At 46.0% G+C, this 17,511-nt stretch overlaps 1 protein-coding gene across 1 annotated transcript; it reads right to left on the minus strand.

Moving 5' to 3' along the window:
- Positions 1 to 11,318: 11,318 nt before the first annotated feature.
- Positions 11,319 to 15,580, minus strand: LOC100845752 (linoleate 9S-lipoxygenase 1). Its single transcript, XM_003560863.4, has 8 exons — positions 15,141 to 15,580; positions 14,741 to 15,033; positions 13,961 to 14,183; positions 13,423 to 13,847; positions 13,227 to 13,334; positions 12,829 to 13,136; positions 12,496 to 12,759; positions 11,319 to 12,396 (listed from the first exon to the last, which is right to left on the minus strand). The coding sequence occupies exons 1-8, from the start codon at positions 15,328 to 15,330 to the stop codon at positions 11,625 to 11,627; spliced, it is 2,583 nt and encodes an 860-aa protein (XP_003560911.1). The 5' UTR covers positions 15,331 to 15,580; the 3' UTR covers positions 11,319 to 11,624.
- Between the last annotated feature and the right edge of the window lie 1,931 nt (positions 15,581 to 17,511).

The following is a 17,511-nucleotide window of genomic DNA, read 5'->3' on the forward strand; positions in this document are numbered from 1 at the left end:
CGTCCTGCTAATGGCATTCTTCCTTCTCAGTTGTTCTGTCTTGTCGATTTGTAGAACTCGGAAAACAAGTGAAGTGAGGAGACCAAACAAGTGAAGCGAGGAGACCTGGAGGAGTTCCGGTGAGCTACAGGTTAGTTCTCTTCCTCTCTTCTTCAGGCACTGTTTCTTTGCAATATTCTACACTTCAATTCAAAACTTTCTCTTCTGTAGCTCTCATCGTCATGCTGTTTCTTGGACTGAGTGGTTAATGTTTGGTTTCTAGCGTTGATTACGGTTAGTTCTTGCTTCGTTTCTTGGTAGATTCTCACAGGTAACTGAAATGGAGTTCGATCTGCTACTTGGTTTTGGATAACTACGATTCCTCTCACTTGGTTTATCATGCAATTTAATTTATCACGGCAAGCTGCAGTAGTGATAAATATATACCCACTTCTGAAGCTGTGCAATTAGAAAAATTGTGGAGGACGAGAATTAGCTTAGGGACAAATAAAGATGCTGTTGTACATGGTTGTAGGGGGAAGTCTCCTAGGTTCAGTGATGAATTATTGATCAATACTTTATTTTGAAAATTGATCTTTACATTATCTAAAAATAATCTTATTAGAATTTGCTACATTCTAGATTTGAAATTATAGACTGAGATATTTGACTTTTAGCTTTTAGTATTAGCATGTCTTAGGTGTAGCTGAAGGTATTGCTCAATTGTAGTCTTTGTTGGGTATTACATTACCCATGAAGTTGGTGTTCATATGCCAAAAAAAATCCCATTTAAATTCAGCTCCATATATTTGATTGATTCATTATTTCTATCCTTGGTCCTCCAGGTGCTGCCACTAAATTAGCTTTGTGTGTCTCCTAGGTTCAGCTATAAGTTTCAGTTTTAGTTCGAAGTGTTAAATACTTGAAATTAACTAGAAGGGTTCAGGTTCAGTTTGAATTTAAGTTTCTCTTTCCTTATTTGAGTTTTAGGATTAAGTTTCAGTTTCGTTTTAATTTTTTCTAAGAAGGGTTGTACACTGTTGGATGCTCAGTTTGTTTATACAAGAGAAAGTGATATCAATAGTACAGGGCTGATGCTTGTGATTTCTTGTGTTAGCTTCGTTTTCAGCTCAATAGCTCAGGGAGTGTCTGGTTATCAACAAAACAAAAAACTGACTGAGACCCAAAAAATATTTCAGGTAGCTGAAAATTAGTCTCTCCCTTTAGCTTTCACTATTTCCTGGCTACCCAGCATGAATAGTACAAGTATCAGATTGGCATGTTCAACAAATAATAACCACAGTACGCGAATTAGTACCTATTTGCTGTTTCTGTTAGATACTGTACCAAGTTTTGCTCTGCCATGGGATCTAGATAGTTAGGGGAGATCATGTTTCATTTCAGATTATTAGAGCTGATGTTATTTTTTTCCAAACAGTAGAAGGACGAAGAGGAGGAGGTGCTGGAGCTTGTCAGCCACCACTACATCCATCAAAACTTCCTTCGGGGGTATTTCTTTCTCTTTTTCTGAACTTTTCTGTGTCAAACCGCAAAAAGGCTGAGAGTGTATTTCTATTTCTTGGTGCCCTTAAAAACCTGTCAAAGGTACCACCCTGATCCATATTTTTCTATTATGGCTTTGTGTTCATTGTAGTTTAACACATGTTAAAATATCATAAAATGATGAATACTGTGCACTCAATCAACCAAGGACCAGTCATGCCAATTGTTTGTTTAAATATTCCAGAGTGGCACTCCATAAAAGAATGTTGAAATGGAAAAATTATTCCACATGTTCTGAAAAGTATAATATGAAGACAAAAATGATGAATTTAAAAGTAAGTCGGATCTTAAAAGTAACATTGAGGTGGAAAGCACAATTACAAATGGTCACAATGTAAAATAAAGCTCTGGTTCTCAGTTCTAAATTATTCCCTATTTTCTTTGAGTTAACCTACAAAGTAATACAACATTTTGACAGTCAATTCCTTATTTTTCTATGAGTTCATGTTTTTAAGGCTTAATTTGCTTGCCTGGTAATTCTAAACCTATAGGGTAGTATTTACTTTATGTGTGCCATCGATTAACTACTTTTAACATTGGTCACAGGAGAAGAAGCATAGGCAGGCTGTGAAGGAGGCCATTGAGGTACAATTTATCAGCACTTTGGTTTTAGAGCCCTTAGTTTTTCAGAGGACAAGCACGCGCTGATGGCACGAAGGGTCAAGGGACACCACAGGTTCAGAACAACAACAGATTTAAGAGGACAAGCACCATTTCATCTCCCTTGTGCTCAACCTCCTAACACCTTGTTGTACATGGTCAACATGTACGTCATGGGTTCCGACTGCCGACAGTTACGCCACAAGCCTCTCAGGGAAATAAAACAATTGTTTACCGACATATATATGTAATTTGGGTTGTGAGCTGAACATCTCAGTTCTCAGGTCCAAACTCCAGTGTTGTATGAACTCCAAAAGCATTATTGCCATCAATGTTAAGCACTGCTATTTTAGCATGATGCTCTTATTTCGGTCTTTAGCTGCTTAGCAGAAAAAGGGGAGTGACATTTTAGTTAAATGAATTCTGGTCTGAGCTGTAGCATTATATTGAGAGACACCTAAAAGTAACATGTTTGATTTTTTTTTATGTACACTGTATAAATCAAGTTTCTATTCTTGAGCTCTCGTTTTGTTTGCCGGTGTTCTTCAAGATTTCGTTATCAGTTCTCGTTTTCCTTACTCTGTTGGACATGACGAACATATGTACTCCGTCGCAACGCACGGGCTCCCTGCTAGTGTGTGCTCAAATCTTCTCTTTCACTCTTTTCATCCGTCTCAAACCGCGAGAAGCATCGGGGATGGCCTTGTCACCTCCTTGTCGGCCCCCAATAGGCCTGGACTGGATACACGCAAAGCCATCATACCGTGCGCGGTACTGTGCGCAGCCCCTAACCGGCTGACATGATCCAGGATCGAGAGTGCGGAATCCCCGACTAGTCGGCGACCTTGCGCCACAGACACAACCACTTGAAATCAACGTCGTTAATTCCAGCGATCGTCGTTAATCCCCCATTGGTCGGCGACCTCGGCCGAGAACATAAATCGTTTGGAATTCGGTCACGGGCAAGTTTGTTTAATCGAACACAGGGAGAACAAAGCAATCTTAACAACATACTGATTTGAGTAGATGACAAAACTTATGAAATGTAGATTGAATGAATTCTTAGGGGGGAAAATCTTCGCGATTCTATCCTATGAATAAAACGACTCACTTAAGGGGGAAAAAAGTCATCCAAAATGTCTACAAAAATCATCTGATTCAAAGATAATATTTTAGGGAATTTTCTACCTACATGTTGTTTGATCTGCTAGGTTAAATCTTGTACTCCCTCCGTCCAACAAAAGATGTCTCAAGTTTATTAAAATTTGGATGTATCTAGACATGACTTAGTGTATAGATGTATTCAAATTTAGTAAAAGTTGAGACATCCTTTGTTGGACGGAGGGAGTAGATGTTTTTTTTGTCCCAAAAAGTTTCACTCTAATGTTTTATAGGATTTATTTATACATGTACTAAATGTTATTTGTACAATTCTTAGTCAAAATTTAGCATAAAATTTTGCATAGGCTTTACAAATCCGAACGGAGGGAGTAAATAATGAAATAAGTACAATACGTATTAGCATTAATTACCGGGAAATTATCCGAAACAGATAGAGGGCTTCTTCGTTTCACACGAAAGATGGAGGAAGAATGCAGGAATATGAATTTTTTTTCCTTTGGTGATACTGTTCATGCATTTGGTTCATAGGAATGGGGAATAAGAAAAGTAGAGGGGAATTTCCTTTGTGGCCTCTTTCAAAGCAAAAACACATGAATTATAACATCCACTCATACCTCATTTTGAATCCTTTGTTTTCCAATCCTCTGTTTTGCATATGCTTTCCTATCCTATTCTTATGATTTTTTCTATTCCAATATTTTGCATTTCTAAAAACCAAATAAGTCCGGAGAGAGAATGAGAAAAGGAAGCTAGTCGGTGGGCCCCACTCAAATCCATGCTTCATCTACTAGTCCCACTCTAAGCCACCTCATGGCACTACACCACAGACCAAACCTAGGGGCAGCTTTGCTGACAGCAAAGATCACTAAACAGGGCAATTGGGAGCCGCCAACTCTTCTTTGTTGTGGGGCCCTCTCTTCTTTCTCCCCTTCTCTACTGTTCCTGCAGGAAAAAAACCTAGATCTCGCCTGGAGCTCGGCCTGAGCCCGGATCCTCGCTGCCGGCTTCGCCGGTGGGATGGGGATGGCGTAGGTGTCCGGAGCTCCGTCGGAGTTAGGTTTCTCTCTGGGATTTTCGGCTTAATGCCGGGGTGTGGTGCAATGCCGTCAGGAGGTAGTATGGAGCCACGTGCGAGTAGCGGTCGGCGGCGTTTGGTGGCGGACGTCCCTGTGGTGGTTGGAGGTTGGCTGCTATGGAGATGGACGACGGCAACCTTCCAAATAAACTCGATGTCCTTTCTTTGCAGGGAGTACTCCGTTCCTCCTCTTGAGGTCAGAGTCATCATGGTGGTGGCTCTCCAGCGAGAGGATGGAAGCGGGTTGAAGATTTCCTCTTGTGGTCGAGCTCATCAGCAGGGGATACCGTGGAGGAGCTTCGGCGCCTGCAATCGGCCGCCAGCTCCCGCCATTCCTTTGCATCTTCTGGTCGAAGGCGACCGAATCTTTTCCTCCTGGCCAGAGTGCCGATTTGGAGGCAGTTCTTCTCCTGGTTGGTGGTCGCAGCAACCAGCTGTGACGGCTTCGTCGTCCCAAGTGGTTTCGTCCCCGGTGACAGCGAGGAGAGCGCCGATTGGGGGTCGAGGACCCAATTGCGTTTCTTCTTCTCCTTTGAGGGTCCTTTCTGCAAAGTCCAAGGACTTGTTTGTATTTCAAATTCTGTTGTGGGTGTGCTTGTACTTTGTGCTACTAGTAATGAATAAATTCGGGATCCTACCTTTTACAAAAAAAGGGCAATTGGACTGCCAACGGGTAATTTTCCGTTTGGAAAAATAGATCAACGTGAGGGTGATATGCAATGGAACTAATTCATCCGCTGCATTATGCGGGCAACATCGCTGCTGGATGGAGAGTCGCACAACATATGTACATACATTACTGCTCAACAACTTGTGCCATCGACTGGTCATTGCCATATCGATTGGACTCGCCGAATTGAGAATTGACATCTTTCCTCGACAACACTGAAGTTTGAGGACTCGTACGAATTGAAGCTTAGTCATATTAATTGGAAGAAGTTCGTTTGGTGCCAAAGAAAAAAGATAGCCAAATTGTTCTATAGGCCTCATGATCCATGAGAGTGATGTCTACCAAACGACTTATTTAATTATCAACACTGAGTATAACACGCAAGACACTCATTTGAAAGGCGCATATCCCATCTAATTGGTCTGCATAAATAAGTATGAGTTGTATTCCCTGCACAGAAGCGAAACCCTTGTTACGTAGATGGACTTTTGTTGCACCCAATTGCTTCCCTTTTTAAGCATCCTCGTCGGCATCAAGTGGTTGAGAACTGGCTAATTTTTATTTCTATAATCTTATTTTGTCAAACTTTTGAAGATCAAATTTCATAACCTTGTTTTTCTCCGATGAATTCTTGACCAAATTTATTTCGTGCATAAATCAGCGGAAATTTAGAGGCGCATCAAGAGCACATGCTCCTGGGTGGAAAAAGAAATTCATAGTAAAAAATTCCACAAAAGATAAACTTTTAAAACAATAAGTTCTTAGTTCTGTAAAAAAGACAAAACTTGACACTAAAGAGTTTGCCTTTTAGGAACACTGAATTCTTTTTACTTTTTGGTATGACATATAATTTCTACTTTCACACTCCCTCTATTTCTTAAAGAATGGCGTCCACGTATTAGGAGTTTTAACTTTAACCATCAATTAGACTAATATATATTATGTGTTACTAAAAATTTTGTAGCACGTAACCCACATATAATTGGCCTAACTGTTGATTTTTTTAAAACATAGATGTCATTCTTTGTTTTAGGGCAAAACAGTAGGCAAACAGAGGAAGTATCTTACGGGCTCAAATTGTACATGCCTAATATTTTTAGAAGGATTTTAAGTGTTTTAAGTTGTATTTATTTAAATCTAAAAAGGTGTTTATTTGTTTTACTGTTTATCTTGTGCACATGGCAACGAACTCCTCCTGTTGTTTTGTTTCACGAACAATACGTATCCAGAGTGCCTTGCACATTAATGGATATCATCAACGGTCACTTTCCTATTTTTGTTGTCATGGGTAATCATGATAGCGTTACAAGGTACGGAGACAAAGATGACAAAGATAAGAGTGATGAAGATGTCCAATGATAAATATAAGAGTGATAAGGATGTCCAAAGCGTTCATTAACACATGTGCTTGATGGTAGTACATTTTATTTTATTTTAACTGTTCGATGTAAATAATCATCAAACATATTTTAAACAATCCAATCCAAAGATGACGAATTCGCACCCTTATAGGCTACTATTTGGCCGGCATCGTGGATGTTTGTTTTCGAAGTAACTTAATTATTTACTCTTTTATAGGATTAGTTGAAAACAAAAATTCTGCAAGATGTGACAACAAAATCTTATAAGGATCTGGCAAGTGGGGAAAAAAAATCTTATTCGGACTAGTCCAACGAATACAACACCCCGGCAGCGTGATCCGAACCTAACATTAATCTGTGTCTCGGAGTATTTTTTATCAGGAGGGTTTTGGAGCGACGCGAGGAGGGACCGCAAGCAGCCTCTATAAACTACTCCGACGTACTACTATGATCATGGACTTTGGTATCGCGCATAAGGTTGGATAGGATATTGCTACAATCCATTCCATGGGCGCATTAACCAAGCAGCTGGGGCACGTACGTCCAACACAACAAGGGGTCGGTACGTACGTTCCAAATTCCCACTTGAACGTGAATACTACGACGCGATTCTTGCGCAGTTTGCCAGCCGAACGATGGCGACGCGAAAGGCTAGCTTTGGAGGGTACGCACGTATGATTGCGATCCGTGGTGGTTCAACGAGAATATATACGGTCGCGATTGGCAGGTGTGCCCGCGTGGTAATCGTGGCCGAATAATGTACCTATCCGTTACCTACTGGATCGATGCTTCACGCACTTCTGCTGGCTCTTATGCATGCAAGCAATATTGCAATGCGACAGAACCAAGAAGGGTCCCTTTGTGTTCCTCTGATGCTCTGACCGACAAACGATCCACCGGGCCTAGCTAAAACGCGCGCGGTATTTTGTTCACTTCAGTGCTCCTCGTATCCTTGTTGCTAGTTCGCCTAGCCCGTCAGGCATCGGAGGACTGACTCGAATGTGACCTAGTAGTATCCAATCAGTCATCGTAGTTGTAGTGTAGTATATGCCATTGGATTATCTTGCCAGTAGTTTAAAAGTGTTCCTCCGAGCACATCGGTACGTGATTGGATAACCTGTTTGGACTTTGGAGCCAGAAAACACAGCTAGACCTGAGACTTGCGATACCCAAAAAGCAAAAGGAGAACCGACGTTAGGTCGTGGTACACGACAAAAAATACGGCTTACTACTAAGCTAAGCACGGATAAGCTCGTGCAGCAGAAAGTACACTAAGCTTCCTCGCAAACAAAACAAAAAGTAAAGCTGTTTATGTACAACTGTTGGTTTACACTATTTTCTTTACCTAATATAACTTGGTCTACAAGTGAACAAGATCGTTCTAGTAACTAGGACCACAGACACATGCGGCACGTCACCACGTGATCCACAGGCCGCACTAAACTATGATCCCGGAAAGCTTGTCAGCTCGACGCGACAGGACATAAAGAAAACAGAGTATACAATCGGATTGTGATGCCCATGGCGAATTGTCTGTGTCGTGTTTTATTCACCCTGAAGATGCGATGTGATTAGTACTTTAAAAGCTATGTCATCTTCTCGTTTTTATTGACACAAGGAAAGTTCACATAATTTTGCAGCAGCTGTGCATATTTTTTTCCAGTCCGTTCCACGCTTCTTGTGCGTCCACTTTAAAGAACAACATCTAGTTAATGTTTTGAGCAAATATGAAGTCATCCGCCATGGAACCAATCTAATCTTTTTACACTGCTTTGTCAATGTTTAAGCTAGTCAATCCACTTTGGCTGTCTGAATTGGAGGGCTAATCGTGGATAAGGGCGAATTTGTTCACTTCACTAAACACGTGGAGGGTGCAAAAAGGACAATCATATAGGGCATCATATAGTAAGTTAGTAACTGATGCATGCAGATCTTAATCATTGCAATTGCTCTCCCATCAATCAAGACCATCGGCCCTTCCTTCCACTCTTCGTAGCAGCTTCGTCCCCATTGGGCCCAGCATGTCTTAATCTAATCAGCGAGCAGCCTTTTAAAAAAACGTCTCTCCATCGTCTTCTCCCGTCATCATCGTTCTGACGCAAACGCAGCCACGCAGGGATCTGCTGAATTATTGTTCCACTAGCTAAATGTCCGTTTGCTACCAGATTAATAATCTGTGACTCAATTTTTTAAATTTCTGATAAATAATAATTATCTCAAAATATTATTTTTGAATTTTATTATCTTGAAAGACATCGAAACCAGTCAAGAATAGCCAAAAGATCGTGATACGTGTAAAATGAGTCGCAATTAGATGAGTCCATAACCATTAAGAGGTAATCTTGTTGGAGTGAACTTACGACCATCAGATATTTATAAGCGTAAAGATAAAGATTATCATGATATGCTCTGTTACTTTGTGTCCAACAGATTCAGAATAGGGATGTTCTGACAACAGGAGTGCAAGGTGTAGATAAACTGAACGACGCAACACACTTGATTGTATTGCTCAATGAGATTTATATACACGTACATCAATGACTCAACTGCAAACTAGCCCACTACATCCACTACTGCTACAATTACAATGACTAATAACTGTCAGCGCATGCAATGCTACGATCTCATGCTCCAACACAAGGTAACATGCATGCACTTCTTTTTAATTGACTTACATGTTCGTTGATGCACTGTTTGTGGTGAGGATAAGTTTCAGATTTTGCTGGTTGGTAGTAAGCAGTTGTGATGACACTGCCTTCTGCTGACGTGGCAACTTTAAAACTGGAAAGCGGATTCTCTATTGCCTCAAAATCCACCACAGGATTACTTTTTTTTGGCGAGAAATCCACCACAGGATTACAGTGGCTTAACAACGCCTTTCTATATGAGGAGCATCGATCATGCATAAAGATTCTATTGATCTATAGTGACAAAAATGTAAAGCATTTCAGCGAATCTTGTCAGTTTGCTTTCCAAGTCTCATGACCGCAATACGGCAATAGCATTACTGCTTTGTGCTTACAGTGTTAAAATTGTATGTTGGTTTCCGAAAAATTAAAAATGTGCAGTGTTAAAACTGCATGACGAAACTAATCTGCTTATTTATTGGCAAAGGATGCACTGACGTGAGCTCACACAGCATCGGCGGGTCTGTCTAAACACTCCGGTATGGCTAGCATGGCATCTTATACTGACAAAAAAAAAGCAAAGCAATTTTTTGCTTTCCAAGTGGCCCTTTCAGGCCCTCAACACCACCCCCCCCCCCCCCCCTTCTTCATTTAGCCGACAGGGCAATGTCTGTCACATGCCTCACATATGTCAGTTGCCAAATTCTCATCTCATCCAGCCTAACCCCTTTTTTTTTGACGAAAATGCAGCAGCACTGCTTTTCATTAAAGCGAAAAAAAGTTACTTACAGAGCCAAGAAGAAGAACAAGGAGCGAACAAACAGACAAGCGGACAAACTGAAGGAGGCGAATTTCGGGAGGGCGAACCCTATGAAACCAACAATTCTCAATCATCTAGAAGAAAACGACTGCCTTGCATCCTGCATGCTTCGAGGACATGAGCTCATCGAAGGCAAGATCACAAAGCTTGGCCACGGAGAGGTGCTTGGAGTGAAAGACCCTCTGATTGCGCTCTAACCAGAGGTGCCACCACCCCAGCATGACAACGGCCCCAAGCCTCTCTTTAAGCACGGCGGAGGAGCATCGTCGAGCCTCGTCGAACCACCACTCAGAGAGAGACTTATCAGAGAGGTGAGGCATGGAAAGAACCTGAACATTGACCTCGCGCAGGAGCCGGACTCAGAAACGAGAAGTGAAGGAACATGTGGCAAACAGACGGGTGGCAGTTTCCGGCAAAGTCCGGCATAGCTGGCAGATAGGATTAGCAAGAATACCCTTTAAAGTCAGCCGATCCGTAGTGAGGCATTTTTGAAGAGTGACAGTCCAAGAGAAGAACTTCACTTTGGCGGGAATTTGAATTTTCCAAATAAGCGCAGCCTCCATAGAATAGGCTCTTCCAATGAATTGAAGATGGTAAGCAGAAGCAGCCGTGTACGTGCCAGATGTCTCTAGCTTCCATGAGATTGAGTCCGGCACGTCGGAGAGGGAGACACTTTGAATAATATTCCACAAATTGATGAATTGGAGCAGCACCTCATGAGTAGGCTGATACTTGATGTTGCGGATCCAGCAATGCTCATTGAGCGCCGCCTTGACACATTTGCCGCGAGCCCGAGAGTGATTGTAAAGGGCAGAAAAACGCTCTGCAAGCAGTTGACCAAGGATCCAAGGATCAGACCAAAAAGAGCATCTCGAGCCATCCCCAAGGTGGAATCTGGTGGCAGCATGGAACAGGGCAAGGGTCGCACTGTCTTTTGCGAAGTGGCAGAAAAGCTCCTTATCGACGCCTCCCATGCAGAGAAGAGCCATCGAACTCTGAAGGCTCGTCCATGCCCAGTGAGATCAGGAATACCAAGGCCGCCATAAACTTTGGGTGCGCACACTTTCTGCCAAGCAACAAGGTTTTTGGCTCCAGCTGGGGAATCAGAACCAGCCCAAAGGAACGAGCAGCGCAGTTTATCAATTTGCTTAATAACCCAAGCCGGCTGTTTGATGGACACCATTTGGTACGAAGGTAGTGCCGAGAGGACAGAATTGATGAGAATTAAGCGACCCGCCTTAGAGATAAATTGCCATAAATTGCCCTTACCAACCGGCAAGTTTCTTTGTGACTTTGTCAATGGTGGGTTGAAAGTCGCTTCTCTTAAGTTTTGAAGCAAATAAGGGCATACCAACATAGGAGCAAGGGAAGATGCCACGGTCGCAGCCTAGGAAATTGACAGCAAGCTGAATCACAGGATTGTCAGGATTCAGGAGTTGCAGTCTCACGATCACCATGTGATTTCTGCTTTGTGCTATTGCAGTGCCAAAACTAAACTGTATGAGGAAACAAATCTGCTTTACTTATAGGCAATGGCCAAGGGGAAACAAACACAAGGATCAATGCGTTGACGCGTACAAGCTGATCTCACAGCACCGGTCGGTCTCTCCGTTACCCAACGGTTCGTACAAATGTTTATTTTCGCACTAGCAGTAAGCAGGAGTACAATGGACGTAGCACTAGCGAATGCCGAACGCCGCCGTGCCATGGTTGGCGCTGGCTTATTACGACGAAAGAATGAACGATGGAAACAAATAATGAAGCGGCCGGCGACTGCTCGTTGCTCAGATAGGATCCAGAATTAATATCAGATGGAGATGCTGTTGGGGATTCCCTTGGCGGTGATGCCGGCGGCGGCGCCGTTGCGGTCGGAGGTATTGGGGTAGAGCAGCATGTAGGGGAACTTGGCAGGGCCATTGCGGTTCTTGAGGCTGGGATCATTGTTCATGCCCACCACCTTGCCCTCGATCTCCACCAGCCGGTCGCTGAACCGCTGGAACACGGCCAGGGCCTTGGCGTCCGACGTCCACTCGGGCGTGTCCCGCTGGCCCAGGTAGATCTCGTCGGAGGAGTGCTTGGAGAGCACCTCCAGCAGCGAGATGCCGATGATGGTCTGGATCTGGTTGGTGATGGTGTGGATGAAAGCCAGCTCCGGGTCGCGCTCCAGCTCCGCGTACTCCTTGGTGCCGGGCTCCGGCATGCGGCGCCGGCTCACCGTGGGCCGGTTCGGGAGGTACCCGGCGTAGGGGTACTGCCCGAAGTTGACGGCCGCGTGCAGCGCCGAGGCGATCCAGATGATGGTGGTGCAGGACCTGGCTAGCTCGGGAAGTGTCTGCATCTTGGGCCACCAGGACGCGTCCTTGAGGTCACCGTGCCCGACCTCGCGCGCCTCCTTCCACCATGACTGTAGCTCGACGTCGCCCTGGAGCACGCCGTCGTTGGGGTAGTAGATGGCCAGGTACTCGTTCACGTACTGCTCGATCGCGTGCCAGATGGCCAGCCCGTCCGCCGCGTACGGGTAGTCCTTGATCAGCAGCCGCACCTTGTACGGGCTCGACAGGTCCTCCACGGCCACGCCCCTGCATTAGTACATTTCATCATTAATATGTTCTGGACTGGCTCTCGCTGGTGTATATACAGTACGTGTCAAGTTAGTCCAGTTGATGTTGGTTAACTACCTCTTGAGGAGATCGGCGGGGAGGGCCTGTTCGGTGAAGTTCCAGTCCTTGTACACGACGGCCGACATCCCCAGGGCGAATTTGCCAGGGAAGACGGTCATCTCGAAGATCCCGCCGGCGTTGATGAGGGTCTGCCTCGCCAGCGCGTTGATGGTCATGGTGTCGCGGTAGTGCGGGCTCAGCAGCTTGTGCACCGGGTGCGTCACGCTGAGGTTCCGGTTCGTCGCGATCACGAACGGCTCCATCACCGCGTGGGTGTTCAGCCTGCACGTACGTACACACGAATTAAGTTTATTATTGGCAACTTTAGTGAGTGTCACTGTCGGCACGTACCAGTGGCTGACGAGCTGGTGCCACCCGGAGTCGTTGACGGAGACGTAGGCCTTGGCGAGCTCCCAGATCCAGGCCTCGACGCCGGCCGACGCCGGTGTGTAGACCTTGCTCTTGGCGGTTTTCAGGCCGTCCTGGATGATGGGCTCGCTCAGCTCGATGGCGAGCGGCGTGAGCCTGCCGTCACCTTTCAGGAAGAAGAGTGTCCTGGTGGCGTAGATGAAGTTGCCTTCCAGGTTGTTGACGTCGATCAGGAACGGCATGAACCGGTCGTGGTGATCCAGGATGTACATCCTGTTGCTTTCAAGGGCCTGCAAATTAATGTGTCGTACCAACACGTGAGTCAACACTTGGTCCTCGACATCAAATTGATCGCGATTGCTTGGCTGAAATCATTTTACCTGCTGCACGGTGAGGCCCTCGAGGTTCTTCTCGACGTGCGCCGCCGTGATGGTGCTGGTATGGTCGCCGTACTTGGCAGGATCAAGAGTGCTTTTCGGGGGGAACTCCTGCACGTACCGAGATGGACTTGTCAGTCAAGTCAACTAGCTAGTCAACCAAACGCACTTGCATTGCCAATCGAAAAGAGGAACTGACCGTGAGACGCGTGATCATGACGGGATTGATGCCGGCGAGGACCTCCCTGGCGAACTCCTCGTCGGTCCTCCAGGCGTGCTTGTCCTGCTTGATGATCTGCGGGATGGGGAGCTTGAGGAGGAAGTCGCCGCCGACGGGGAGAAGGTTCTTGATGAGCTGAAGCGGGAAGCGCTTGCGCAGCTCCTCCAGGGCCGGGATGTTGGGCAGCTTGATGCCGCCCTCGTAGTGGTTGATGATGTCCTGGAACGAGTCGAACTCGCCCGGGGTGCAGTCAACCAGCGTGCGCACGGCCGGCAGGATCCCCTGCGTGATGGCCCTGATCGAGTACCCTATGAAGTCGGACATCTTGAGGTGGCCGAACTTCTCGTCCCGGGGCACGTAGATCTGCTGCAGGATCGACTTCAGCCTGCTCTCCAGCTGCGGCTCTGCATATTTTGGCGGTTCGATCGGCACACGTCAGATCAGTCCGCTAGTGATTAACAACTCTTGATCGATGGACACGCTTAAATCCGTGATCGTATATATAGTGCGCGCGTACGTTTCCTGCTGGGCTTGCGGCCGGTGCGGCCGCGGCGTGGGTAAGGGTAGTCGGCGTTGCCGCCGAGGACCGGGCGGTCCTTCCCGAGGTCGTTGTAGACGTCGTAGCGGTAGACGCGGTCGTGCTCCTCGTAGGGGCCCTCCTGGTCATCGCCCCTCAGGTTCCGGAGCTCGTCGTCGCGGTACGGCCTCAGCGCCGGCGGCATCTGGCTCGGGAGGTACGTCTGCGTACAGATTGGCAAACACTGTTAACATTGTTTCTCTTTGGATTAACAAACAATTCCCGTCAATCGGTGCTAGTCATCATGCGTGGGTTTCTTTTTCACCTTTGTGTGCCATCGTCTTCGCAAAGTGAACTCGAGTGCTAATTAAATGTGTCTTGCATAAGTTAACCCTTTTTCTACTAAAAGCTCCAGGGTCCGACCATCAAAACGAGGCCATCTAAATGGGGCATCAGGTTACTATCTAAAGGAATGCAGCAGGTTTGCACATGTGACATTTTTTTACTTCAAGCGCAATAGTCTTTCTTCACGACTTCACCTACCACGTACAGTGACGCGGTGTGCCAGTTCATACAACCCTATCCCTTCCCTTCCCTACCTACACTGATTAAATAATGAAGTACTAGTATGTAGTTACTCCTAATCATGAAATTATCAATTAGTTAAGATGGCAGCAACTAATCCAGTAGTGCAGTGGCAAAGTGAGTTATTAATTACAGATATGATCAAGTGCGGGAAGAGGGAAGGGGAAATAAGGCTTTAAATGAAATTACACGTACGTCGTTTGCGAAGAAGACGCGGTTGTAGCGGTACTTGGTGGCGGGGTAGATCCAGGAGTTGGCGACGAAGGTGAGCTTGCCGCGGCCGGGGACGTTGTCGAGGGTGATGGTCTTGAGGAAGAACTCGTTGCTGTGGTAGTTCTTGACGATGATGGCGCCGGGGACGCCCAGCTTCTCCACCTCCCACTGGAACGTCACCCCGAACTTGGACTCCCCCGTCGTCACCGACGGCAGGCTCGTTATCCACTGCTCCAGCTCCGCCTCCGCGCCCACCTTCCCACGGTTCCCATTGTCTGCACAATTAGTTATCAAGTCTTTAATCATGGAATCCCCAAGTTCAAGATTAAAGTGGTTTTATACGTGGCAAGGAAAATGCAGAGAGGTGGGCGCGTGGTCTTACTGGTGTCGACGAGGGTGGAGCTGATGAGCTGGCAGGTGATGCCCTTGCCGAGGAACTCGCCGATGCCGTCGAGGAGGGAGGCGCCGAAGTCGTTGAGGTCCAGCACGTTCTTGCGCATCAGCACCACCGTCCCCTTGAGCTGCGCATTCTTGCTCTCCTTGATTTTCTTGATGATCCCTCCGATTATCATCTTCGGTCGCCTCGGTCGGTAGGTATGGATCAGTAGCTACTAGCTAGCGCACCTCGATTAAGCGTGCTTGTGTTCACTGTGTGTGTGTGTGTGTGTGTAGTACTGCTCGATCGGCGTGTCTGTGTGAGAATTTCGCAGCGCGAACCCGGGCATTATATAGCCTGGCGAATCGAGTAGCTCCCCTTGCGACTGGCGTTGGGCGATCACACTAGCCCGCGTATAGTCTTTGGAGCCTATCATGCACATCGGCGCGTACCGTCATAGCTCGTTTGTTAATTGGGGGGGCTTACGTGAACAACGTGAGATAATGTAATGGTGTGCCCGCGTACGTGTTGCCATCGGCCTCTTCCTTTCCTTTCTGCCGCGGGCACCTATCGGGGGTACCAAACTACCAGTGTACGTCCGGGCCCGAGCGGGACCGACGGCGACGTGCCCAGCCGGCTCGGCTCGTGTTGTGCATGGTGCGTACGGTGCGATGTCTACGAGAAACAAGCTGTGTGTGTGGCGGGAAGACTTCTGATAATCAATTATGTGATTCATTCAAGTGTCAAATATGGTCGTTACGCTTGCCAACTAATCTCTTTTATTGAGCTCTCTTATGACGTTCCTCTCCTTATCTTCCGGCAGACAAGATAAGGTTTACTACTCCATGTGAGCCGTTGAATACGCCCAAATAATGCCAAGGTAAGGCAAGGTACTGTATTGAATACGCCCAAATCCTTGTAAGCAGAGATGGCGACCGTCTCATAATATCCATTCAAAATCTCGCGATCGTGTAGAATTGGATCTTGCACATGCATCCATTAAACTAGCGTGAGCCGATCAGCACATCTACATGTCGCGTGCTTAGTTAAGTTTTTCTAGTATAAGAAGATGCCAAGCCGAAATTTCTCTTCGATCAAAAATTCAATAAGACATATTTCAAGTTTTTTAAAGTGTTATACATGTAAGATGTTCATTGCGGCCCTATAAAATTTTGCGACGAAAATTTTCTATTTGTGAGCTATACAAAAAAATGACAAGCATGTGGATATATGTATAAGAGAAAGGTACTTTTTCCATCCCTCAACTTATCGAAAAGTTCCTTTTTTCGTCCCTTAAAAAAAAGCATATTTTTTTCCATCCTCCAACTTTCAAACCGGATACTTTTCGTTCCTTGGTCCACCCAAAACGGTATCTGTGTCCATGTGGCCGATTTGTTGGCTTGTTGGCTTCCCCATCACTTCAGCAAGCTTCTCCTTCCTCATTTCTTCTCCACTGTACCACCTTCTTGGTGGAAAAGGAGAGAGGGGTTCACGAGGAGGAAGATTTTGGGTTGAGGAAGGGGAGGGTGGTGAGTGGATGGCGACCGTGAGGGATGGCCCGCGGTGGTGGTTGACAATGCGGGGGCGAGCTGCGCGGGTGGATCCGAGCAGGAAGAGGTGCTGGATCGGTGTGGTCACCGGGAAGCCATTGGTGTGGTCGTCAGAGTTCGAAGGAGCAAGAGCGATGACGACGAGCAGCTCCCGGCATCGAGCTTCCCGAAGCCCCGCGGTCCTCACATTGCTGTCGGTGAGGCGGGGGGAGGCTTCAAGGGCAGAGTAGATGATTTCGGGTGAAAGCATCGACGGATGCGGGACAACGTCACAGAGCAGTACAATATGTGTAGTAGTGGAAGCGACTTCACCGGAATGAATGAAGTAGGTGGCGCAGTCGAGAAAATGAAGTAAAATCGACAATGTGGAGTAAGATTTTTTAAAGGACGAAAAACGAATATTCAAATATATATAGTGGATGCATTGTTTGCTATTATAAATAAACATTCTTTTTGTGTTGTATATAAATAAACGTACTGATTAACCAAAATCAGATGTATGAATTTATTTTCCAGTCTTCCCAAAAAGCCAAAATAGGTTTCTTTTCCCATTTTTAAAAAATACCAGCATCACTAGCACACCAGGGAGCCAAAGATCGGTACCACACGTGTAAAGCTACTAGACAACAAATAGACGTGAAGAAGAAAATGTACCGGCCGGCAGCTAGGTGTTTTGGCTGGTTTCCATTGTCGGAGCACTGTGTGAGTGTCAGGTCGGGCTGGTGCGCGTATGTTCTCTCTTTTTCCAAGCAGTGTTCTCAGTGGTCACGTCATCCGAACTACTAGTAGTACGAAACGTACATACACCCACTTTAACCCCTTTTCCA

The sequence above is a fragment of the Brachypodium distachyon genome, chromosome 1, assembly GCF_000005505.3.
Source record: "Brachypodium distachyon strain Bd21 chromosome 1, Brachypodium_distachyon_v3.0, whole genome shotgun sequence".
NCBI lineage: Eukaryota > Viridiplantae > Streptophyta > Magnoliopsida > Poales > Poaceae > Brachypodium > Brachypodium distachyon.

What these genes read in the sequence shown, in the direction of transcription:
- LOC100845752 (XM_003560863.4), bottom strand. Translation starts at nt 15,330, where the DNA reads ATGATAATCGGAGGGATCATCAAGAAAATCAAGGAGAGCAAGAATGCG. An exon ending in CTCCACCCTCGTCGACACCA is followed by an intron (nt 15,034 to 15,140) that starts GTAAGACCACGC and finishes CTAATTGTGCAG; the next exon opens with ACAATGGGAACCGTGGGAAG. An exon ending in AGGGCCTCACCGTGCAGCAG is followed by an intron (nt 13,137 to 13,226) that starts GTAAAATGATTT and finishes ATTAATTTGCAG; the next exon opens with GCCCTTGAAAGCAACAGGAT.